Source organism: Rousettus aegyptiacus, unplaced genomic scaffold (assembly GCF_014176215.1).
Source record: "Rousettus aegyptiacus isolate mRouAeg1 unplaced genomic scaffold, mRouAeg1.p scaffold_m13_p_2, whole genome shotgun sequence".
Lineage (NCBI taxonomy): Eukaryota > Metazoa > Chordata > Mammalia > Chiroptera > Pteropodidae > Rousettus > Rousettus aegyptiacus.
In genome coordinates, this window is record NW_023416295.1 from 33860014 (window position 1) to 33887591 (window position 27578).

Consider the following 27578-nt stretch of genomic DNA (forward strand, 5'->3'; position numbering starts at 1 on the left):
TCTCCCATCTGTAGCGATTTCCCATGCACTTCACTGGCCCCAGGCCAAACATTTACTCAACAGGCCCTGGGGTCAATATTACTTTGTGTATACTTACAATGTTTATAAGGAAATAAGTCAGAACTTGATCCCAAGAATCTAAGGCCTGGTTTTTTCTCTTCTTAATTTGTAATCACAAGGAAAAAATTAATTTTAGAGTTAATCCCATGTTGTAGGGCAGTTAACTATTTCATGTGTGAAAATATTCCAGGGCTAAGACAAAATATTTTCAACATAAGGAAAGATACAAGAACCTATCCACTAGTTGTAATGCTAGTTACAAAGCCATCTGTGAGGCTAAATGTAATCATTCCGTATCTGCTTACACTCTGCCCATTTAAATGTAAACATTTATTTTTCTTCTGAAGGGAAAAAATTCATTCAGAAAGCAAGATAGGGATCTTCCTATATACTCTTAAAAGTGTTCTAGACGATCTGTACAAACTTTTAAGTCACAGATCAAAGTTTGGGCATTCTCTTTATGATGAGAAGACAGGAAGAAAATTATTTTGGCTTTTAGGATGTTTATGTTATCAAAGGTGTCAGACAAATATAAAAGTTTCTAAAGTATAATGATCATTCTAAAAGAAAAGTGAAATATTTATACTTTCACTTTCAAGTAAATGGATTATTTTACTAAAGTCACTGGGGATAACAATCACATTAGAAAACTCTAGATTTAGAACCCCCTCAAAAAAAATTCTGTGTCCTTAATGACTTAAAATGACTATAAAAATGAAGAAAAATACATATCACTTCTAAAATATTAAGGCAGATAAAAATTGAAACAAAAATAAAGATATAATAATTTCCCTTTACTTTTTTGAAATAAATAATTTTACACTTAGAAAAAGACTGGCTATTTAAAAAATGAAAGGGTGAACAACAAGTATGTGTTTTATAAGGAGGAGAGGGCTTCGTAAACATTACTTCTGATTATTTTTAAATTGCATTAAGTGAGACAATCCATATGTAGTACTAGTACAATAGCTGGCATATAGTAGGCACTCAACAAATATTATCTATTTTCATTATAAATTTTTAGGAAGTCAGTGTTTTTCAAGACTGAACAAAATTTCAAAATATTTTCAAATTTATATACAGCAATTTTGGCCTTTTTGGTATACAGCTCTTTAAGTCTGGGCGAATGCATAGTGTCATGTAACTACCATTATAACCATCAGCCCCCAAGATTCCCTTGTGTTACCCCTCTGTAGTCACATTCTCTCATGACCCCTACCCCTTGGCAACCACTGACCTCTGTCTTTATTGCTTTATCTCTATAGTTTTGCCTTTTCTAGAACAACGTATAAACGGAATCATAAAATATGCAGCCTTCTGAGTCAGGCTTCTTTCATTTAGCATAACTCATTTGAGATTCATTTATATAATTGTGCCTATCAATTGTTTTTTCCTTTCTAGTCTGCATAGTATGCCCTTGTATGAATGTACCATAGTTGTTTGTCCATTCATCTTAACAGATTATTATTTCACATCATTGCATTAGAATCCAGTGAGACTTGAGCCAGTCAACTGATATTTATTGAGCACCTACTGTGTGCCATGCATTGTTCTGGGCCCTAACAGCACAACAACAAAGAAAATTCAAGTTGGCATAGATGTCATACCAAACAAATTTTTAAAAGACACAATATGGCTAAACTGAAATAAATCTGATTTTAGGGTCATGTTTATATAGTCGTCCGAATCCAGAATTTGTATTATGAATGAAAAGGGAACATTTTTAAAAACTGTATTTCAACATTACCTCCCGTATATACTCCTCCTGCTCTTCTTTAAGAGTAAGTTCAATGAAGATTTGTTGCAGCTTCTCATTACAATAATTAATAATGAATTGCTCAAAGCTGTTGTCCTGTATGGAGAAAAATGAAGACAGCCTCATAAACCATATTATTAGCTCTCCCATAACAATGACACTCTAACATCTCAATCTACGATAAATGTCACACACTGTCTCTTAACTGTGACCCAGCACAAAGCTTCTGGGACAGAGGCTTGCACATCGCAGGCACTGAATAAATGATTCATGAGATAAGTGAATGAACGCAGTATACACAAGTGATGCAGTATTTAAAGGATGAAGTTTTTAGTTGACAGAGAAGCACCCTATACATAGTAAAAAAAAAAAAAAATACAAATAAGTACATTTTCCCTGAAGGTTCAGGGGGGGGAAAGAAAAAGAACAGTAAGATTTATAAGTTTTCAATCTTCCATTCTCAGGTCTAACTTTGGAGTTCAAGAAAGTCTTCTTGACCTGACTTTTTATTCCCCTGCCCAGGATCATTTCTCTAACTCGTACATACTAACACTTGAAAAAAATTACTCTAAATGTATATATGTGTGTATATATGTGTACATCTGTATTGATTAGTTTCATATCTATCTGCTACTTGTCTCACTAGACTGTACATTTCTAAGGGCAAGAGTTGACTGTACATCTCTTAGTCCCCAAGGTATGCCCAGCACCTCACACCAAGTAAGTACTCAATATGTATTTGATGAGTGAATAAATGAATGACATGCCTACAAAATGGTGACAAGGGAATCAGCACAGCAATACCATCTCCCTAGTTAGAAAAACTCTCTTCTTGAAAAGTTCGCACATTTATTACTCTTATGATCCTCAGTAGTTTTCCTTCACATCAGAGTTTTCTCCTATGAACTCTGACAAAAGATCCATGCCTAAATCATTTTTGAACAACCCACAGGGCTTAAAGCATTACGGAGGACACACAATGCACATCTGTTGAATGAATACACTTCACTAAGAACCACACCATCCAGGAAGAGGTAGATCTGCTGATAATACTAGTTATTTTTACCTCTATCCCTCCTCTTTGCAGAGAGAGGGAAAGAGAGAGACGCTGGCACTGGGAGTAAAGGACGCACGACCCCACCATTGATAAGCCTGACTCCTTTCTCACTGACATGGCTAGTCCTGGACTAATGAATGAGCTACAAGGGTCTTTGAGTAATAGCGGAATGAAGCTGGCTCCTCTCTATGAATACACAGAACTACTGGCCTTCAGATCTCTCCATAAATGACGAAAGCAAAAAAGTCATAGAGTTTTTATGAAACTTGATCTTTCAAAATCCACTTTGGTCCAACATAGGACAAATTTTTAAATGATACTTACCATGTAGCATCTGACCACATTCTTTCCCGGAAGTCAGCTAAGGAGTTCTAATCACCAGTGATGAACTAACTAATCAGAGGAAATTTTTACTCTAAACCATAAATGACACATACACACTATTACTGACTGATCTTTTAATGTTAGATGTAGTCAAGGATAAAGTTATTTTTTTTTAATCTTGAAGGTTCTTACTAAAGAGCACATGTTTATGTTCAATACTTTCAACAAATGTAGTCTTAGACACAAAGGACATTCCCTAGAACTCATTTTAATATAAAATTTTTAAAAACCATATGCTCCAATCCTTGGAGCCTAATGATTTTGATTAGAAGTTATAGTCTATCTGGTATAGATGCCTTATTATTATTATTATTATTATAATCAGTATAAGGCCATTTCATATATGAGAAAGTCTGGTTTTCTTGGTTTGGTAAAATATACCCTTATATAATGCTACCCTCACAAATGAAAAACTTGTAAATAAAGCTAATGTTCTAATGGTTTAAAGGAGCAGAACTTTTTGTTTTTTTTTAGAAAACAAATTCATGGAGTCAATCCTTTCTGTTATTTAATAAGTCTGTGCCCATGAAGGTATTTAAACAAAATTAGGCTAAATCTTTCAATGACAACAAATGAGAAGAAGGCAGGGGAGAGCCATTGGTGTCCTTAAGACACATCATGTGGCTATGAACAGTTTGAAGTCACTTCTAGAACAGGACTATGAAATACACACAAGCAGATTAGAAATCAGAGGCAAAGCTTCACAATTACAACACAGCTTAAGGAGCAAGTTAGAGCTAAATTAAATGTTCTCTTTATTTTTTTTAAATCCCTGTATGAATTCTGTATTTCATATCCACACAGTTAATCAACAGCCATTTACTGCAAAATTCACACAGCTGGAGAAGCCATTAACACAGGAGCATGCAACAGACCGTCACTGCAAACAGTTCATACTTACTGCATTCTGGTGCAAAAAGGGACAGATTACACAAAATGCAGTCAGTTCTTAATGTGAATAAACTTCTAAAAGTAAAGACTTAGTTATTCATTGGTACAAATTACTGAATTTACCATTCAGGCCATATTTCTGATTGGCATAACACTTTAGATCAAGACACATGTCCAATCAATTCAAAAGAAAGAACCACAGTATCTACATGTGATGTCTGAATTGTGGCCCTGCTAGGTGAAATCTCTTCAGGATAAAAAAGGTTTGACTAAAATAATCATACATCACGTAAACTGCCTGAAGTCCTACGGCTTCAGAAGACAAAACTTCTAATTTTAAACTACCAGGAAAAAGAAAAAAAATGCATGATACATCCATCCGAAGAGTCAGGGACAGAGGCAGTTGGCAGGTCACAGAAAGAGTGAAGATATTCAGCAAGATCCAGAGAACCTCCCTTTCCCACCACAGTGAGCCCCCATTCTCATGTGATCTGATCTGGGTCTCCCCTTCAAACACCAACAAGGTGGTAAGGAGAGTGTTCTGGAGATGGCTGAAGAACAAAACCTTGACTCTCTGACCTTATCCCGCTGCTTAAAGAACAAAAACAAAAATAGAATAGCACAATCATCAGGGCAGAAACCAGCTTACTTCCCCACAGAAATTGCTCCACATCTGTTGCAAACATACCTCACAGCCTCCAAAACATGTCATGAACCGCCAGAGCAATCATTATTGCTGAAAATGAAGGCAATCACATTTCTGGTGATCTAAGTTTAAACTGTTGACATTGTCCAAATTTTTTTGAAAATGGGACATCACGAATCATTTTTTAAAAACTTGCAAAAATTTGTAATTTGCAGAAAATTAAGAAACAGCCAGGTAACAATTCATCTAGCTGAAACTTGCACAGGTCTCATGCATTTCTCCATTTGTACGGGCATTAAATATCACCAGGTTTTCCCTCTCCCCTTCACAAAATAGCTAAACTGGGTCTAGGAACTATCACATGAATATGAGGGTCCCAAAGCAACTTGATATCTGGATACTTTTTTGGTTGGTCAAGAATTGTGAAGGTGTTCAGCACTCCCTGAGCCGGGCTGGCACTCCCACCTGTGTGTCAGTCTCATGAATCAAAGTCTCAAAGGAGGAAGTGGGCAGGCGCTCACTCCCGTGAATGACTCACCTCCTCTGTCTCTAGTTTTCTACCCATGCTACATGCATGGAATTTTTCTCCACTGTCTAACCCGCATTTATCCCTAAAGACAGAAGGATAAAACTAAAACTTTTGGCAAGGTCTTCAAACAAGTACATCCAAAATTTTCCATTATACAGTCTTCTTGAATAAAACTCGGAATGACCCCTACTCACACTGCACTGCTCTAGAAAACACATGTAAATAGCAAGGTTTCTGGGTTCTATCGTTTTATACTATATTTACCAAGTGCAGATTGGGATAGTAAACACTTACCATATTTAGAAGTATATAATATATCATAATTTTAAACTCTAGGGCTTCTTTCAAGAATTCTAGAGTTTAAGTCCACCCTTTCAACATCAAAGAAACAGAAAATCTTACTCCCAGTAGAGTTCATAACTAAGTTTATACTCCTAAGTATCAATCATAAACTTTGTGCTTAGAATGATTTTGAAAGATGGATCAAAAATACTGGCCTACTATTACATTTATATAGTCCTAATCGAGGAGGCTAATGTTACTCTAAGATATTTAAATCTTGCACTCTTTAAAAATAATAAATAATGAAAGGAAGATGTAAAGTTCCTTTCAAGGAGACAGTTCCATCACATCTGTCATTAGGATGGTGGAATTAGGAAGATCTTGCTGGTGAAATAGGAGAGCAGTTCAAACACAAAGGCCATGACTTAACTCAAGCAAAAAGTACTGTTAATTACATATTTAATTGCTATTTCTTAGAGTTCAACACTTCCATTTGAGGTCAAATTTTGGATATATCAAGTTGAGTGGGGGTTCTATACTTTTATATACAATGAAGTCTCTTGCATAATACATGAAATGGTACATTTATATAAGTTATAAAATTTTGAATATTATATTACTGTTTTAGAGGAGTGGGGCTACATTTCTACTTTCAAATGCGCTTTTTGTTCTAGCAAAGATTTCCTTGGTAGAAAACCTTGGGGTAGTCCCCAATAATGAAAATACTGTTCCAATAATAATAATAATAATGTATTTAACAATCCACTTTTAAAAATCATGATGTCAAGAAACTGGCCCTAAATCAAACTCTTTTTTTTTTTTAGAAAATAAACTTTTAAAAAATCCTCAAAATAAGAGAAAAACATTTAATATTAAATAATGTCCTTTTTAGACATTTACAAAATTGAACGACTGCCTTAAGTTTTAGAAAACTTCCCTTTAAATACAGCATAATGTTTTTCTTCTAGGTACACACTCGAATATACTAAATTTTAATAAAAACAGCATTATAGTGCTCTTCTTAAATATTTTTAAATAGGCTTTGATTTAAAAAGTTAAAGCAAGAGCAATGATGAGAACTAGAACAGAAAGTGTTGCTATAACCAGAATCAATTTTCTTTTTAAAACAGTTTAGAAAAGAAATTCTATAATCATGAGACAGGCTTACCAGGCTACAAATGACTATTGCCCAACTGTTAAGGTTGTTTTATTTGAAACAGTCATTGCATCTAGCCTGTAATATCCAAACTATACATGGGCCACTTTCGATGTGGTTCATAAGAGCCAGATGGATAAAAAATGTCTAATCGAAAATAACTACCATTTTGTTGGTGTGAAATTAGCTCAATAGTATGAAAAGTGAAATATCTACCCACTGCAGACCTGTTCTGGTCAACTCCCAGGACACTAATGAGTAATATCCTCATTAAACTACCTGCTCCTTTTAATACTTATAAGAGCTTTAAAAAGTTGAATTGTAATATTGCTCAACATTGCTTTGAATTTAATTTTATTATTTTAAAGAACGGCATTTGTTACTTTATAGATCCTATAAATATTTCTAAGATCAAAGGCCATGTTTTCAGTTACAAGTACATTCAAACGTAATTGTACAGAATTGGAGTATTTAGATTATAATTCTATTTCTTTGCAAAATAGGACTTAAGTTCTACTGAGATTTATAGCTAAATTTTTCTCCTCTATGAATTTTATTTCGCTTCACCTTATTTTTGTATCAGTGTTCCATTAATTTGTTTTCCAAACTGACAACAGGTCACATGCGGCCAAAAAGGCCGAGCTATTCACCCGGCTGGCACTGGAATGTTTGCAGTCAAACCCATGTGTCATCATCCCATGGTTTAATGCATCAGTTTCCCTCTTCCATTTAGAAACGGACCAAAGTGAATGAAAGGTTTCCACCAGCTCAGCTAAAAAATGTTTTCATGAGAACAGTCAAGTAGGGTCATGAGGCAGAATTAGAAATGTTAAAAAAAAATTTTTTTCTGGGCCTGACTGTCTAGTTTTTAAAGTGCTACCAAGGGTGTTCTGAATGGCAGAACCCTTAACTCTTTCAGTCAATTTTCAATGAAGAACAAAGGCATAATTTTCTCTATATTCTATCAGTTCATTTTCACTTGGGTAGACAATATCATAGAAATTTGCGATTTTGAATTGTTATGGATTCTGAATACTTCTTTGTAAGTCATACACTGAGCACCCGTAGTTCCGCTTGTGGTATTTTAAGTCTGGCTTCCTAGTGTTCAACCCTCTTGGCTTCCTGACATTCATGTGTTCTAATTTTGCTGATAATCCAGGAAAATGCAGGATGGCATCTGGGGTATGTGTGTGAATACATTAAAAGAAAAAAAAACTTTTTAATTGTGTATCAAAGGGCATTAAAAAGTTCTGTTTCAAATCCAACCTAATCTCTATCCTGACTTGATTTTAAAAACTGATAGATTTTTAAAAAATCAAGACGTTTGGAAGATGAATCTGAGAAGATTTTGACAGGAAAATGGAGAGAACAATTAATTATAACAAAAAACAAATGTTAATTCTCTCAAAGAAGTGGAAAAACATCAAAGCACTTGCCGCATAGAGAAGGAAAATTAACTTCTAATGATTTTATGGCTAGGAGAAGATTTGCTACAGACATATGACTGGTTGGATTTGGCCCTGACTGAAAGTTCTGATTACAGAGTAAAAATGTAACCTGTTTGGTTTCAGGAATATATATATATATACACACACAGATTAAGTTCAGGTAAGATGAACTGTAGGTGGGGTTGGATGTTTGTAAGGCATTTTGTGCAGAGGTCAAACGTCGGGAACACCACATACGTCTGGAATTTACAGTTCACTCTGGTGGAGATTCCTGTTTATGAGAGCAGTCTGTCTCAACCCTGCCTGCCCACCGGAGTCATCTGGGAGTTTTAAAATACTGTTGCTGGGGCCCCATATCCGGAGATTCTGATTTATTGGTCTGGGGTACTGCCTGGACATCTGAATTTTCAAAAGCTCCCCTAATGATTCCAATGTGCAGCTAAGATAGAGAACTGCCAAACTCAGGTATTCCTCTTAAGAAAGGAAGAAGACCACCTAGAAATGTAATGCATGCAATTTCATAAACTAAAGTCCATAGTTTTAACAGCGTTGAGAAGAGTAGTGATATAACTTACAAAAGGAAAGTACATGCAGAACAATGGGCTTCGAGAGAAACTTCAATTAACCATAACTGAAATATTCCTGGATTGGTAAAGGGTATTTTACCCAGTGCCACGTTAAGGATACTTCCATTCAGAACATCCAAGTTCTGTTCTGATTAGGTCTGTAGCAAACACACTTTATATTAGGCACTAAATATGACTTGAGAAATGACTTCCTCACTTATACATGGTCAAAATTGCTCATGAGGTATAACTCAGTTTCCTGAGTGCTGTGAGGGTCTCTTTTCTCATAGCTAATCAGACTGCAGGCCATACTGGATGATGAAGTCAAGCCAACGTCCCATCATAATCCTATTATCCTATAAAAAAATTTTTTTGCCCATTAATTGTGACATGAAATTAAGCACCTGCTCACCGGTTTCAAGATCAATAAATCTTTTTTTCTGGCAAAATAAAAACACAATAAAATCAGTTTCTTTGATTTTAGAAATATCATTAAATATATCTTTTTCTTCTAATTTTCTAGTGAGATCTCTGCTTTTACCTTGTTCATGAAACCATCTAAATTCAGATCAGCAATGTGCCAGGTAAGAAATCTTTTCCCTGCCAATTGCAAAGAATGACTCTGACAGACTGTCCATTTAGTGACAGTAATCTGAGATCTTGCTAGAAAGAAATTAATTCTGGCACAGTGATTCCTGTGTATACGCAAGCAATTCTAACTCACAAATCTTAGATTCTTCCCTTTTACAAGGAACCAGAAGCTTCCCTTTGCAGAGTCTGCTCAAGGGGCACCAATATAAACAGACACTGTGCTGACAAGCAGTATTCTGGATGCAGCATGGGGGATGACGGCCAGTGCACAGCATGGGTGTCCCACACACTCTGCCACAGCACCGATGAACTCTGGGAAGGCTCCCCATGCTGGCCAGGAACTTGGATTGAAGACAATGGCACAGGAACAGGGAGAGTCAGAGACTTATCACAACTATTTTCTTTTTCTCCTTGTTTACAGAAATGGAGGACCCTGCGAGTTTGGGGAGCAAAGTGAGGAAGAAGACATGTAGGAGACCTTTTCTTATTTATTAGGTGGCCTGGGGTTTAGGTCCTGAGTCCACCACTTGGTAGTCATGTAACCTTGGGGAAGCTACTTGACCATCAGAATCTCACTTCCTCCTCTGTAAAATGGGAATAATAGCAGCTACTTCGTGAAGTTGTTGTGAAAATTATATCAGATAATACAAGCAACACTTACCACAGCGCTTGAACACATTCAGCCCTCAATGAGTAGCTATTAAATACAAAACATGGTCAAGCAAGGAGAATGCACTACCACAAAAATGGATGTTATAAAAAAAGGCATTTGCTAGAAAGGTCTAGCTTAGCAGCAGAAAATGGTTTCATGCCTCTTCTATGATTCTGGGAACCTGATAATTTGGAACATACAAAATCTTTGGGTAGTCATTCTGGTTATTTAAAGGAATTCATAAATCATTATTTGTAGGAGAGAATAAAAAAAGGAGAAAACCATCTACTTGTTATTTTCCTGGACCAAACTAAAACACCACTCCTCAAAGTGAGATTAAGTGTTTAAAAGTCCTTAAAATGCCTTCTCAGTGTCAAAATTAACAAAAGGGTAAATAGGAAATTCTAATATAATATAGAATGTTTAAATATTAAATTTGTAATAAACAGGGAGTCTTTTTAAAAAATTCATTATGAATTTCACTAAAATTTACTTCAACCTTTGTAGCAAATTCAGTATCATAAGAACACAGCTGGATAAGATCTACCAAATCATCTAATCCAGACCCTCTCTGCCTGAGTTTCACAGAGATGAAGTAAGTGACTAGCTATGGCCAGGCCCTGGCCAGTATCCTGATGTCATGTTCCTGGCTTTTGTCATGGCAACATCATGCCTCACTTTCCATTCCACAAATGAACTAAGGACCACAGTACAGGCATTATGTCCATATATCTTGCTGGAAATTCCACAGTAAGTATTTCGAATTGGCAATTTTAGAAGTCGAGTATTGATACAAGTTCTTTTTAAACAGCACTACCTCCAAAGTGCTAGTTTTGGTACTTAAAATACACACCTACACATACACCCAAATTTTTTGATATCTACACAAAGGTTATTTTTAGATTCATTTTAATTATTCTAAATGTCTATAAAATAAGACTGAACTTCCAACTTTTCCACATTAATAAAGATAAATATAAAAAATAGAAAATTGCTTACCTCAAAAATTTCAAAGCCATAAATGTCCAAAACACCCATGACCTTCTTTCTCACTTTTGTTTGTGCCTTAAAAAAAGTTTCAAATTGATGGGTTAATTTAGGCATGAAAAATAACACTAAAAGCATACCAAACATATATTACATATATTATAAACATATATTACCAGTTCATTGTTCCATAACTAGAATAACTATAACTTAGGTTTGTTTTTTTAAAATGATAATATACTGGTATAGAATCTTTCAGAAATTTTAACAATAGAGGACTCATTTAAAGAAGCATTAGTGATGCTTAATTATAAAAAAAAAGCTTACTGAATCTTACAACAGGTAAGATCTTTCAAAATCACCTAGCCTAATACCCTGGTACTGAAGAACATGTTAGTTAGTAGCTAAAGAGGTCAAGTGACCTTTCCATGGAGTATGTACAATTAGTTCGTAGATGTCCACAATCAGTGCTCTCAAAGTAACTCTGCAAAGACTATTCGTCTGTGAGATTTCTTAAAATACACATGACAAAACAAAACAGAACCCCTGAAAAATTTCAATCCTGTACAACGTAAATTCTTTTCAAGGAACAATCTTTACAAGAGATAACCGATGGTCTGATAATAAAATTAAAATATTTTTTAACCTAATGTTTATACTCCAAATACCATTTATTACAACATAGATTCAGTACCTTAATACTTTCATTGATTCGATTTACCAACCATGAAAACAACCTGCTATAGAGGTTTTTAGCCAGAGCATCACGGGCATAATAAGCCTATCAAAAAGAAAAAGAAAAATTCAATAATCACAATTACTGCAATGCTTAATTTTATTAATATTTTAATAAATATTTAAAGCTCTTTTATTTCAAATTTCTTTTCAGAGTCAGTTTTCATTGCACTCTGGATGAACAGTCGAGTCATTAAAAAAATTGGGCAAATTATTTATACCCAGTTATTATACCTTTTCGTACTCTAGGAAACTAATTCTAAGTATTATAAAAGCTTTCTCCACATGGATATTCATCTCAAAGTTATGGAAAAGAGAAAAATCAGAGACAATTTAGAAGTCCAACAACAGAGGAATAGTAAAATAAATACACACTTACTGATGGGGAAGTCCCACAAACATCATAGAACGATCATTATGAAAATTAGGTAATGAAACGGGAAAGGCTTATGTTTTGTGAAAATAAAAAACTGTGTATGTAATACAATGACGACTATTTTTTCCCAATGACGATACACAGGAAAGGAAATTCAGAGGAAATACATTAAAATGGCTTCATTCAATCTTTTGAGTATTTTTAAAAAATCTTCTGCAGTGAGTAGTATAACAAGATATTGTTGGACAACATGTTGTATAATAAAAATAAAACCTTTTTATTTGCTAATTTATTGATTTGAAAGCTGTTCAGAGTTATTTGACAAAAAAGCGGAAGATGTATGTGTCTCTATGACCTTGGCTGAGAATCCAAAGGCTGGAGAAAGTTAAGTTTGGTTGGGAGAACCTAACAGCCCTTCAATGCACTGGGTGCCAAGGGTGGCACCACCACTCCTGTGGAGGCTCACAGGTGGGCGTCAGCAGCCTCTGGGGAGGAAAGCCAGAGGTTTTGCTACTGTTTTTAATACTGTGGCCATATGTGTGTATTTCATTGCTTATAAGTAAAACGTTGGGGACTGCTTTTATTAAAGAAAACCATTATATTTTTATTTTAGAAAAAAACCCCCCACAATTTATTGGGTTATGTGGAAATTCTTTCTCCACATTGCTCCCTAATTAAAGTGTAATGACTTTAATAATACACATCTCTGGCAACATAGAGCACCTTCTCCTTTCATCTTACATTTCAGAGCTAATCCCAACCTTCCCCCTAAGTCTCAGGCAACTAACCCAATCGGGGTTAGAAAACCTACCTAGAAATTGGCAGAAAATAAACCTAAGGGCACAATGTTGTGCTAACGTGGTGGTGGTGGTAATGATCCCACAAGCAGAAAATTCATGTAAAATACTAAAACAGACAAAGAAGTCTAAATTTAGATGCACACCCTTTCTCCAATCTTTCTTCTAATTTTTACTTTCTTTTTTCTTTCTTTTTTTTAAAAAAAGGTAATTTAAGTGCCTAGAACAGTGCCAGTCACATAGTAAGCCTATAGGTACATAGTATAATTTTTGAAGTATCCCCTTCCTCTACCACTACACCTCATAAGCCTATATAATTCTTTAATTCTTTCTCCTTTAGCCTTACAAATACTAGTTATCTCAAAATACCACATAATCTCAAAATGTTACATTTTTATAAAGACCCTTTTTCACCATCATGCCATGAATGCTACCGCCATTTCAATGTGAAACTTAACTAATAGTGACGACCTATTCTGGTAAACTCCTTTAGCTATTTTGAAGTGTATTCACAACCAATATTAATCTTTTTTTGCTTCCTTCAAACAAATGTTTATTCCAGAAGTCTCAAACTCAAACACTTCTAGCCACTGAGCAATAGAAATGAATGGGAAGCAGCGGGATCAGCAGGGCTGGAGGGCACATTCCAGGTTAGAGGCACTCAAATTCAAAATGTAAAAAGCAAGCAAACAAAACAAAAAAGAATAAACCTATCCTTTAGTCGAGTAAATTATGCCTATTGAGCTATATTTGGCCCTTGCAGCTGCCCGTTTGCCACCCCTGACTTGAGTCTGATTCGTGCCATCTAAGCTCCACGTTAATATCCTCCAGAAAGTGAAGGAATATTTATTCTCATTTAAGGATCACCAATAAAGTGTGTGGAAACGAGGGAAAACACCAAGTATGCTGATTCACCATCCCAGATGAAAAGATTGTGCATTTCTGCACCTGCATGAAGTTCCCTGAGGAACTCCCAGATGGCAACTGCTGCCGAAGTGACCTGCATCAGGTGTGGCCCAGGACAATAAGTGCAAGGCAAGGTGGAGACATAGAGGTGCATGGACACAGGGTCTATCCTCCAGGAACTTACAGTTGAATGCGGAGGTCAAACCAAAATGAATGAAACAATCAAGGGGCAGTACCAAACTGCAGGAGAAAAATAAAGTTAAAAAAATGGAGGATTAGAGCGCCAATGTGATCAAGGAGAATTAGAGAGCCAATGTGATCAATGGATGAGGTGCAATTAGGTGGACCATTTAGAGATACAGAAGCAATGGGCAGTGACATGTGGAGTGAGGGACAAGCAGAACCAAGGGCACCAAGTAAAAGTGTGACATTGAGAACTAGTAGAGAATAAATTAAGATAAGCTGTGTAGGGTTAGATTACAGAGGGCCTTGCAAGTCAAGGAGAGAACACATGCTGAAAGCCGAATGATAACTTTGTCTTTAGTTTCCATCATTTCAATATTAAGCACCATATCTGAGGAAACAAATCTAAATGCCCTGGGGACAATGATGCATGAGGCAATAAATATGATAATGTGGCCCAAGAATTGAAGCTATGAGGAAAAGTTAATAAAGTAAACCACTTCTCACTGGAATCGAAACCTTCTAGGCAAAAAGATCAGTAGAAACAAATACTCTGAACCTTACATTAAAAAAAAATTACTTGAATAGGAGCTTAATAATCAAGGATCTCAAGCTAAATTCTTTTATGCCAAAGGTTAAAGGAATGTGGAAAAGTTTTACACAGTGATGCAAGATGACTCAAGCTTATAAAGTAAGAAGCACCTGGGCCTTGCTTCTGTAAAGAATGAATAAAAAAGCAAGAGTAAAACACGCAATAAAAACAGACCAAAATACATCCATATATCTTCCATATACGGATATTTGTAAAGGGCTTTCTTAAACACCAGAGGTTTTTTCCATCATATCACCATATACTTAAGAACTCCCACTCTGGCTATTGAAAATGTCTGAACTCAGTGTGACCTTCGATACAGTGGTTCTCAAATGCGGTCCCTGGACCAGCAGTGGCACCATCACCTCTGAGCTTGTAGAAATGCAAATCCTTCGGTCTTTCCCCAGACCTACTGCATCAAACACTCTGGGGGTATGGCCTGCAAACTGTATTTAACAAACACTCCAGATGATTCTGATACACCCTCAAGTCTGAGGACTACTGCTGTAGAAGCTCCACTTGTTGACTCCAAATTTAACCTTCCAGCCATATTGCTTTGAAGCCTCTTCAGATATCGACAGCTGTAGCCAAGCTTGATCAACCCACTTCCTGATATATACTCCAAACCTGGCTTTTCTCACTGTCTTCTTTTTGAAATGACCTTTTGTCCACTCTTTATATATCTAAATCCATCAAGACTGGTTCAGAAACATCTTCTCCATAAAGTCTTTCTTAATTCCACATGTCCTTACTTATGGTCTACATCCTACATCTTGTGCTGAGCAGGCTCTCAACATATTTTTCTTGAGAAACTGAGTCACTTATCATCTGACTTTGAATTAGTAAGGTTGACTTGGAAAGAACTGATGGCAGAAGTAGAAATTTAGGAAAAAAGAAACACAACAGTTATAGCTAGGAAAAAATTGTTACAAACCAAACTTACATATATTTTCCATAGCCAAATAGCTCACCTAAAAACACATAAGCCTTCTTGAGTTAGTAGTAAAGACTAGTTTAGAGCAGCAGAGAGAAAGACTAAATCCACTCTACTGTCCTAAAGGTGCTTAAGGCTAAGTACAAGGAAGACGAAAATACAGGTGGACAAAGTAGACCTGAGTGGGAAAAGTCCTGAATTAGTCATTTAATTCTAGTCCAGATGAGCAATGACAGGTGGGGAAATGTTTAAGCCATAGAACAAAGGGTTTATGCTCACAGGGTCTCCAGAAGCTGCCTACGTGTACATGCATGCATTCACCATCCATTTAACTTGAACCAAAGGAGGGAAGAAGTAAGCATCTCAGATCTGTGTCTTAGACTTCACTGTCCTAAGTGTGGAAGATGAAGACAGTACAATAAGGAAGGCAAGGAGGCCAACTTGGCCATTTAACCACAAGCTGGCTTCTCCCACTCACTGCCTTCTTCAAATCAGTAAGTGGATATTCCATTTTCTAATTGCTCGGACCAAAAATGTGAGTCATCCTTGACTCTTCTCTTTCTTCATATTGTTATATAGGACAAGGGTCTCAAGGTCTAGGCCATTCTTATTCTTACTACATGCTGTTCTTGCTAAATGTTAAAAAGTAGCATAGTATTTTGCAGATGTAGCTGTAACCTGATGAACTTGATCAGAACCCAATCTGATAAGTTTAACCCCCTGCAAAGAAGAAATCAATAGGTAATTAACAAAATACAGATAAGTTTAGCCAACTGCCAAGAAGAAATCAACATGTGATTAACCCAATAGTGTATATAAGCAATAGCTAAACTTCCCTACAGGGGAAACAGAGTATTGGATGTGAATCCTGTCTCCTGCACTTGCTGCAAGTAAATAAAACTACCTGCAACAATCACAGAACACCCCAAATGGCAAACTCTTTGAATTCAGTAAAAATATCACATAACAAGCCATCAGCAAATCTCATTGCCTCTACCTTCAAAATATATCCAGATGTGACCACTGCTCACTCCACTGCCCCTGCCTCTGGTTCAAGTCACCATCATCTCCGAATTGTCACACTACTCCTCACAGCTCCCCTGTGCTGTAAATTAAATGTTTGTGTACCCCCCAAAAGCCTATGTTGAAGCCCTAATCCCCAGTGTGATGGTATTTGGAGGTAGGGCCTTCAGGGGGCAATTCAGTTTGCCTATGGATATGAAGGTGAAGCTCCCATGACAGGACTGCGCCCTTATAAGGGGAAGAGACGCCTGAGCACACATTCTCTCTCGAACTCACACTCTTGCCCTCTTTCTCTTGACCATTGAAGATAAAGAGAGAAGGTGGCCATCTATAAGCCACAAAGAGGGCCCTCACCAAGAACCCAACTGTGCCGTCACTCTGATCTCAGACTTCGGCCTCCAGAACTGAGAAATAAATGTTTTTTGTTTAAGCCACCCAATCAATGGTATTCTATTACAGCAGCCCAAATTAAGACACCCTGCTTTTAATCTTCCTTCGGCTAGTTCTACTCTCCACAGGGCAGCTGTAATGACCCCTTGAAATACAAGGCTGATCATGCCACTCATGCTCAAAAAACTGGTCATTTCTCACCTGACCCAGCCACAACTTCCCCATCCCCAGCACTATGGCTCTCCCTTATTCTACCCTACTTATTTTCTTTGCCTACTGCGCTCATCATCCGCTTGAACCAAAGGAGACAAATTTATTTATTTACTAGGTTTATTGGCTATTGCCTGGCTCCTCCTGCCAAAATTTTAAGCTCCACGAAGGCAGAGATCTAATGTTTATTTTATTGCTGTGTCCTCAAGTGCCTAGAAGGATGCCTAAAATACAGAATTAAGGTTAAGATAATAACTTGCAAAGTACATTTTTTATTTCCACTTACATAAAAGGATCAAAAACTTTTTAAAAACTCACTTCTGCACACAACATTTCACCCACCTGAGCCACATTCAGTGTAGTTGAAACTTTCTCCTGCTTGGCCTCAACTGTTCGGAAACTGAATGCACGTTCTAGAACTGACTGATCGATGCCAGTCAACTCACAGATTTCTTTCAACTCTGTTGGGGAATGGACACAGAAGGTGACTGTATATGTGCTGCTGATAGTCACTTTCAAGGCTTAGGATGTTCTTTCTAAATCACATTCAATGGTATAAAACATATACATCAAATGACTTAAAGTGTAGCTGTAATGATGTTTCTGCTCGGTTTCGCCAGAAAGCTTTTTCAAACCAATGAAAAGCAAGTTTTACTTCCTAAATTAAAAATTTGGGGTCAGAGGTTCAAAACAAATTTGTTAAACAGAGTTGATTCTCTACTGACTTACCATTCTTATCTTTGATTTTGCTTTCATCCAAACCATTCACTCGAGATTCTGGCTTGAACTCGATGTTGCCCAGTTTCAACACTGCCGCCACCACCTCCAAGACAGACTCGGCCTCGTGATCCATGAAACCCACAATCTGCATGGCATTCTGAGAGGGGGAAAAAAAAGTTCCTGTTTTCTTTCTATAGTTCTTTATTTTCTTTTTTAATGAAACATATAACAGATATGTTTCTGAGAAAACCAAAACCAACAACAACAAAAGACAAGGTGCCCCAGAATAAACCTTCCAAAAGACAAACCTATCAACGGATCTGATGTAGCACCAATGTGGGGCTATATTCCAGTGGTTTCAAGTTGTGATCCTGGGAGCCCTAAGATATCTCGTGTACTGTGGCAAAGTGAGGGGATGGGGGGTGGGTATAAGAAGGAAGATAGAAGGAGAAGAGGCTGAGAGCTGAGCCTTGGGTTCCCACAGAGAGAGAGAGAGAGAGAGAGAGAGAGAGTGTGTGTGTGTGTGTGTGTGTGTGTGTGTGTGTGTGTGTGTGTTTTAATACTGGGGTTCTGTTAGAAATAAAACCAAACAAAAAAAGTTTCACAACTCCTTATAAAAAATCTCCTTGTTTATTTACATATGAGAAAAACTGGTTTGCAAAGGTGAAGTGCTTGATCCAACGCATGATAGGTAACAAGGAACATTTGTTCAGTCATAAATTTTTGCTGAGTGTCAACGATTTGCCAGGCAAAGTAGTTCTAGAACTGATCTTGAACTCAAGTCTCAAAATCATGTCCAGGAATCCACAGGTCTCTCATATGGAGATGCTTGCGGTTTGATAAAAATGACGTACTCTAAGAAATGCTTTTTTTTGGAGAATAGCCCATCTTATTTTATTCATTTGTTTATTTATATAGGACTAGGCTACCTAGAATTTCAAACAGATACAAAAGTAAAAAGAGCAGGAAAAGAACCTCAAGTCATTTCCATTCACCCTCAAAGATTATCAGCAGTCCCCAAACTTTTTGGCACTTGGACCAGTGCTCCTATGAGAATCTGAAGCCTTATGATCTGAGGTGGAGCTGAGGCAATGATGCTAGTGCTGGGGAGTGGCTATAAATACAGATGAAGCTGTGCTCCCTCGCCAGCCACTCACGTCCTGCTGTGTGGCCCAGTTCCTAACAGACCACGGACAGGTGCTGGTCCGCAGCCTGGAGGTTAACTGATGCCAATCTTGTTTCATCTGTAATCCGATCTCCTCCTCCCTCCTCCCCACCATCACAACTGTCTCATTTGTAAGTAAATAACAGTTATCATACCATGTCCTAATAGGAGTAAATTTCAAAGTGCCACATAAACATAGAACATAGAATACAAATTAAAATAAATTTTCCAATGAACATAAAATGCTAATCATTTTGGTTTATTCATAATTTTTTTGAAAACTGTATAAAAACAACTTTCTGTCTCAAAGAGTTTTGACTTCATAACCTTAGGACATGTTAAGTTTAGTTTTCACATTTGAAAATTAATTATTGAACGTGGCTATAAAAAAAAACATTCAGTATTTCAGAACAACATTAAAAGAGTCCAAACTCCAAGATAATATAATAAGAAAGCTCCTTTTGATAAACAGTAAGATCACATGCTCCAGTAAAGCATGACTTCACAATATTATATGATTTTTGAGCTAGTAAAACCAGTAAACTTATAAAAATACAACAAATTCTTACGTAATTCTAAAACCTTAGAGAGTATGAGTTATACATTAAAGAAAACGCAGACGTGTTACCAACTCCGATTGAGTGGTATAGGGTTACCCATTTTAAAGAGTAATAGGAAGATTAATCTTACCCTAACGGTTCTGAAGTTTGATGCATCATCCACTCCATTAACTTTGGCAGAGTCCAGACTCAGGTAGTTATATCTGCTGAAATCCCGCTCAAGTTTAAGTTTATCTATTGAATCACATATACAAATTGATAAGCTATTTCAATAAATTTAATTATCTTTAAGATGTCATTCCTTTAACCCTTCAGAAAAAAATGACTTTCATATTCTGTATTGAAATAACAGAACAAAAACTAATGCCCAAATAACAATAACAACATTTTTAAAAATCACTTTATCACCATTGTACATATTTCAGGCTCTGCTTTCTTACATCTATTTTTAATGGGTAAGGCCCTTCCCATACTTTTATGATATAAAATGTCTTCAATGTACTATTTCATTAAAACATGATGTCTGCCTAGTGATTCCCTCACCATTGGACATTTGGGCTCTCACCAGTTTATAATAATAAATAAAGAGCGGCGATAAATGTCTTCATATAAAATGTTTTTAGGGTTCTTTTGAATTATTTCGTTGGGGTATATTCTAAAAACTGGTGTGCCTGGGCAGTAGGCTCTGATCATTTTATGACTTATTTGGATTGCTAATTAGCCCCCCAGGAAAAAATTCTCACTTTGAAGTGACACCCAGAAGCTCTAAGTAGATCAGTGCTGACAACTCTGCCAGGATTATCCTTTTTAATAACTTTCGCTAATGTATGCATAGTGAACACTTCATAGTTGTTTTAATGACATTTATTAAATATTAGTAAGGATATTTGTCCCCCCAGGTATTGCTGATTATCCATAGCTCTTTTTGTTTGAACCATTTGTTCAAAACTTTTTATCACTTGACTATTGCTATTGAATACTATACTTATGCACTTACGTAGTCTCTAAAATATCCAAAGATCATTATTTTTAACTCTAGTATCAGTTGTGTCTTCCCATTACTTTTAAATCTTCACTGAACAATTTTTTTGTAACTGTACTCATCTACAGCTCCCTGACCATTTTCTCTCTCCAAATAGAATAATTATATTCTTCCATTTTATTTTTTAATTTTATGATTAAGCCCTCCCCCAACATCTAGCTCTTATAGTAAACCATCTGAGACACAGGGCGCAGTATCTGGTGAGGTACAGGAGTATGTATCAAACAAATGCTGGGGTGTGCTAAAGGCAAACATACCATGCTCTTCATTTCAACCAGAGCCATGGAACATTTTTAAGAAGGAAGGGGAAAAACATAAGGGATACCTTTAAAAAGGATGCTTTGGGAAATGTGTAACACTTAAAAATTAATACATAGAAACAGGGCCTTACTGAGAAGCTCTTCCGAGGCACCAGAGAGCAGCTGATAGAACACGTGGAAGTTTCTTTCACCCCTTGGCTGCTTAACAACTCGAGATTTCTCTAAAAGATCTAAAGAGAAAATAAAATCATAGTATAGTATTAATTTTGCTTTTAAACCCCTCTCATTTTTCACTTTGTTTTATATTAGTAACAACAGAAACTACATTTTCAGCTTTTTTCATGAAGCTCAACTCTAACTAAAATCACCATATTAAACAATCGAGGTTCCTTTTAGACAATAGTGAATATGCAAAATAAATTCAACAATATAATCAATAAGCTGATTAAAGATAATGTAGTTTTACATGGCTATTCTCTTGGTTTTATATAATATATGATGACATTAAGTTCTTCAAAATGTAGCATTACAAATCAAATCAAGCAATGAAATAAATATAGCTTTACTAATCCACTAAATAATTACAATGATAAAAAAAAAGTTAATATTTTTGAGATCTTATTGTGTGCTAAGTGCTTTATAGACTTATCTCACTGAATCCTCCCAACCAGTTTATAAGGTATTATTCAACAGATGAAAAAACTGACTGTCCAAGAGTTTAGGTAGGATTTGAAATCAGATCATTTGACCCAAGTGCAGAACCCATCCTATATCTACATGCCCTGCTAACTGGGATAACTGAAGCAGAATTTTCCTGATATCTTGAAGTCTTAGAGAATGAAAATAGTTCTCATTAATAGAACTTGGTGATATTTGACAGTATACTTTCACTGATTCTAGATAATTTTTCATCCCATAAATTTGATGTGTTATTAAGTTTTCAAACTTTCAGAAAGAAAGAAAGAAAGAAAGAAAGAAAGAAAGAAAGAAAGAAAGAAAGAAAGAAAGAAAGAAAGAAAAGAAAGAAAGAAAGAAAGAAAGAAAGAAAGAAAGAAAGAAAGAAAGAAAGAAAGAAAGAAAGAAAGAAAGAAAGAAAAAGAGCAAAGGGAGGGGAGGGGAGAGGAGAGGAGGGGAAGTGAAGGAAGAGGAAGGGAGAGGTAAGAGAAGAGAAAAAAGAACAGGAAAAAGAAAAAAGAAAAGAGAAAAGAAAAGCCAGCCAACCAAAAATGAGCCATTGTGGCCGTACAGAGGAGACGGCAGAGAATATTCCTGCGTGGACTCCTGCCTATCATTGACCAGTAATACAAGAGAGGCTCTGAATTCTATGGGCAAAGACAAAGTTATTTATAAAAGTCCAAATCAGTGATGCCATTATTGAGCACTAATTTTAGAGAACAGATACATTTGATTTCCAATCAGACCAAAATCTAAACATAATCCAAACAATGCATAAAGAAGAGAATAATGTGAAATTTCTCTAGAAATCATCATTGAAGATCTTAATTTGTATTTCTGGAATTCATACCAGCATCCGATAAGGAGCCTAGGTAGAGTTAGAGTGTAGATGTGATGAAAGAGAAGCCTTAGGGCACTCTAAACGCATGAGGTCACTTGTAAAAACGAAGAGATGAGTTATAAGGAAGCATAAAATTAAGCTAACTAAAAAGAGAACAAAAATATGTAATTACAAAAATTATTAGGAACAGGATGCTATGGTGGTTTAATTTTCATCTCCAGTTCTCATTTGACTTGGGTGACTGCCAATGCCCTCGAATAATGAAGACTTTATATTTAGCAAAAAGAAAGAAAACAGAAATTGAAAGCGTGAGATAAAATTTAAAGATTATGTAATATTGATCATCTCTAAGAATTGAATATTTCAATTAATAAGTAGTGACATGCAGAGTAGAAGACAAAATAAGCAACTAGGTAAGGATAAAAATGCAGTATGATTTTACTAATCATGTGGCCAAGCTTTCATGGGAATCTGAGAGAACTGGCACAGTTTTAGAAGAACCCACAGGGCATGGGCAGATCTTCACTGAGAAGCCAATCCTTACAGGAAATTCCTCAAGCCTAGAAGAAAGTAACTTGATTTACATGAAAAATATGAACAAATGCAACAATGTACTTCATCCGCTTATGCACAAATTCCTTCAATCGACTCACTCATTGCTCACCCACTATGTGCCAGGAACTACTTGCAGATGAGCCCAGCACTGACTGCCAACGTGAAGACCTGCTTCCTCTTGGCCCACAAGAGTCCCACCTGCTTAGGGTCACTCCCACGCCACCAAACCAACAGCGGCATTTCTTTCCAGGGTGAGATGCCAAGGTCCTTATGAGAGCATGAGGTGGGGGTGGAGTAGGCAGAGTGACCAAGTGTCCTTCATCTGTCAAAGCCCACAAACCCCAGGCTCCTCCTGTAGTGCTAAGACCCTACCATGCCTCACAAGCATTGGTAGCCTGCTGCCCTCCCACCTAACAGTGATACTTTAATAATAATGGCAATTGTTTGGCAGCATTTCTCCAATTACATTCTAACGAGCCAACTGTGGTACTTCAAAACACAAAATAATACCTTCAAAGCATACGACAGGGCCACAATGCACCAACAGCAATATACTGGCCAGCCTAATATTTGGCACTTTTGGAACAAATGCTCATAAACAATGGAGGGTTTAGAAACGGTGATGCTTTTAAGATTCTGCCATTAGATGGCAGATAACAGCCACCAAGTCAAAGAATAATATTCGCTTGGAAAGAGTATAGAAAGAAATGTTGGACAATGTACTTCTTGAACCACATACACTGATATGATCAGTCATTACTATCACATTCGAATATGAAACATAATGCAATATGTGCTAAAAAGGAAAAATGCGAAGGGGAGGTAGAGAGGGAACTTTCACTGACCTTTCCCTGTGCATTCAGTGTTTTTCATTTGTTATCACATTCAACCATAAATACCTCCCCGAAGATGGTTTTATAATCCTATATTATAGATGAGAAAATGAGGCTCACATCACGTTGTCACTAAGCCGTAAGCCAGAATTTGAAGCTTCGAGTGACTAAGGTATCATGCTTATGCTCTTTATAATTTTCTAGCAAAAAGATGCAATCTTCATAAACACTTAGAAATGTGTACTTACATAAACTATACGACTTCATCTAAACAACTAAAATGAGGAAACTTTTACTACAAAACAGTTGAAGGTTTTACCACCTAAAATGCTTAGTCTATTACCCTAGGGCCTATTTCTATGTGACTTTTCTCATAAGTTACAAGTTTCCAGGTATAAAAGTAATCAGGGAAAATGCCCCAAAATAATTTACTCGTACTTAAAACCATTAATTATTCTATATTCTATGTCCGCGCACCAATATAATAGAACAGTATGCAGCCATATCAAATAATTACTCAAAGAACAGAACATAAATTCAATTTGCTACAAGGACTCACCACCTGACCATTTCAATCTACTGAAATGTCCCCCTGAATTAAGTGAAAGCAAAACACTGGTACGGCCTTCTCTTCTGCTTTAGATGTTTCTGCCAACACTGACTGAGCCTCTGCTAACAAGATTTTCCACAGAGGAGTACAAGACATGCCAAATATTTAGTAGAAAAGAGAGTATAAGAGTCTCTATAAGCAGTCGTTCCTTGGTATCTGTGTGAGATTGGTTCCAGGATCCCCACAAATACCAAAATCCACGGATGCTCAAGTCTCTTATATAAAATGGCATAGAACAAAGCATATAGTTGGGCTCTACATTACCTGTTTCAATCTATTGTTGGTTAAATCTGTGAATGCAGAATATGTAGATACAGAGGGCTTCAATCCAGTGCAGCTACATTCCCTCCTCAAAATATAAATTTAAGTTCACATTAAATTTGATATAAATTTAAGTTTTAAGGGAAGAGATAGCATCTATTAAGCCATTCTAAAGGGGAAAATCAATGGGCATGAACAGTGTAACTCTGGAATCAGAACTTCTCCACCAATCCCACCCATGCCCCTGCCATTTGACTATGTATTCACAGAACCAGGCCATCTTATAGAGGCTTTCTTAGTTTTGACTAATTGCCAGCTAGTCCACAGAACGTACATTTGCCTGTGCATGTCAGAGAAAAACCTCCTCGCACAAAGATATGAAAGATGTAAAATGTCCATGTTTGCACTTGCTGGAGAAAGAAGTCTTTTAATAGGCAAAAGAATAAAAGGAGAAGTAGAGGTTTGGAAGGAAAAAAAAAATCACATCACTTTGGAACATAACTGGTGAAGGATTAGATAGTACGATCAAAGTTTCTTTATTTTAAGCATAATTTCTCTTCCTGAAAAAAAAAAAAAAGAAAGAAACGATCCACGTTCTTGATTCAGGCTTACAGAAGAATTAATTAACTTTATCTTCATTTTGCCGGTGAGGCCAGAATGACGACGAATGCCCATGATGTGGAACACAGACCAACACCCCCGCCCCCCCCCCACTTGCTCCTCTCCAGTTGCTCAAAGACAAACCTTATGAAGAAAGTATTCCAGCGGCATTTGGGCTCTTCCACATCGATTTATGCCCTTTTGTTAAAGCAAAATGATATATTCAGCAATAATTATGGGCCTACGATCTGAGTAACTACAATTTGTCTCCCTTTTGTCTTGGATAATCATCCCTAAAGGAAAAGTGTCAAATAACCAGTGAGTTACTGGGCATAACTGATAGTTGTTTCAGTGGAAAACTGACTATGAACTTAACGTTTGCTCATATATTAGGGTGTGTGTGTGTGTGCGCGCGCGCACGCACGCGAGAATATATATATCTCAAATCAACTCTATACTTTTCTGGAAATAGACAACATAACCCTCAAGAATGACAATTAAGTTTCACTAATGACAGACTTTAAAAACGAGGGGGCAAATGTCTTCTTACAAACTGTTTACTGTGCACGTGTATTACAGTAAAAGGAAGCTGATGTGAACGCTCACCAGAGGGCTGTCTCACAGCCAGATCTCACGCAGATCTCCATTTATTTTCAGGTTACAGGCACTGAGGGATATAAAACATCTGGCATGCCATGACAGTACAATTTTCCCTTAACACCATCTCTATTGCGATACTTATCATGGTGATCATTTAGCAACATATAAAAATACTGGATAATTTTGTTGTAAATCTGAAACTAATATATTGTTGCACAGCAATTATACCTCAATAAAAAAAAATTGTAATATTCAGAAAAAATATCCAATAAAGCAGAAGTTTTATTTCTCAATAGATTTTTCTATGTCATAGCCATACTTGTGCACTGTATACTTGATATTTGTGATAATTAATTAATTAATTAATTAATTCGACAAATATAAATTAGGCGTCAGACACTATTTTTGTTGCTCTCTTTCAGCAATGAACCAAAGTAAATTTCTGTCCTTATAGGTATACATTTGGCTAAGAGTTAGAGATAATAAGCACATAAGTATACAATAATTTTAAAATGCAATCATTTATTGAGTACTTACTATGTGCCAGAAACTATTACAAGTTCTTTATATGTTAACGTATAATTTATACTTCATCACAACCCCATGAGATCAGTACTATTATTATCCCATTACAAAGATGAAAAACGGAGACAAAGAGAATTAAATAACTTGCTATCTTTTTGTTTAGACATTAGAAACCACGTGAAAAACCACTATGAGTTGTGTAAGTAAGCTCATAAATATGGCCCCAATAATGAAGCAGGAAAATGTAAGGCCTGCCTATATTTAACCAATTCCATCTTCATCCCCAACATTTACTGAGTACCTACTGTGTGTCAAGTATTACACTAGGATCTTGATAAACTACTGTGAAAAAGACAACCATATCTCCTGTCCTTACAGTTGACGCAGGTATATGTACACCTGAAATCATGAGACTTTTTCATAGCATATATATCTCCGTGCTATTCTTTTAGGAGATAAAATCTCTTGAGACTTGTACTACATTTTCTCGTCTAAATTACCACCAAGAGACTGACTATTAATAAAAGCATCACGTTTCCGAAAGTTTCTAGTGCATAACACTAGATCCAAAATCCTCAAATATGAATGTATAAATTTTATGAGACCAACAAGCATTAACAAAGTAGGAGAAATGTTATCTCAACCAAACATCAACCAAACATGTGGACGTGCTTCCATAAATGAAGTAAATGTTTACCATTTTGTATTTTTTAAACACCTCTCTCCTAATGATACTAACCTCAGGGATATTATTAGCGTTAAGTGAGTTCAAGACAAGTTTTATAGCATCTCTTTTAGAAAAAGAGAGTAAGCTATTTGGCTTTCTTTTCTACTTCGTGGGTACACAACTGGCTCAAGTGATCTTGTGCCTTTTTCAGGCTAATAATTACAGCCAACAATATATACTTTTACTAGGTAGCTGCTGGAAAAGGAGGTAAAATACACTTCCTACAAAATGGCAAACCTTGTGTTCTTTTCTAGGCCACAAGAAGCTAACCTTTGGTAGGTTGGAGATAACAAGAGTGTGTTTACCCATTGCTTTACACCCCTTTATAAAACCAGTAGGCAGCAACTCCCAGTGACCACCTATGAGTCAGTCTTCTATCTATGCAGGGTAAAATTTCCTGCTCTCACCACTAATGTATTCCTTTCCTCTCCAAAGCAAAGGATACTCTAAAAT

The 27578-nt window shown here is 36.3% G+C and overlaps 1 protein-coding gene across 4 annotated transcripts in view; it reads right to left on the reverse strand.

Moving 5' to 3' along the window:
• MYO1B (myosin IB) overlaps positions 1-27578 on the reverse strand; it is a 158491-nt gene that overhangs the window by 35254 nt on the left and 95659 nt on the right. For all 4 annotated transcript variants that reach the window (XM_036237858.1, XM_036237856.1, XM_036237857.1 and 1 more), the window contains exons 8-14: positions 21030-21128; positions 19727-19830; positions 17881-18028; positions 17494-17612; positions 11700-11786; positions 11018-11083; positions 1808-1912 (exon numbers count right to left, since the gene is read on the reverse strand). In XM_036237858.1, the coding sequence (XP_036093751.1) occupies positions 1808-1912; positions 11018-11083; positions 11700-11786; positions 17494-17612; positions 17881-18028; positions 19727-19830; positions 21030-21128 (728 nt within the window). The remainder of the gene's footprint in view (positions 1-1807; positions 1913-11017; positions 11084-11699; positions 11787-17493; positions 17613-17880; positions 18029-19726; positions 19831-21029; positions 21129-27578) is intronic.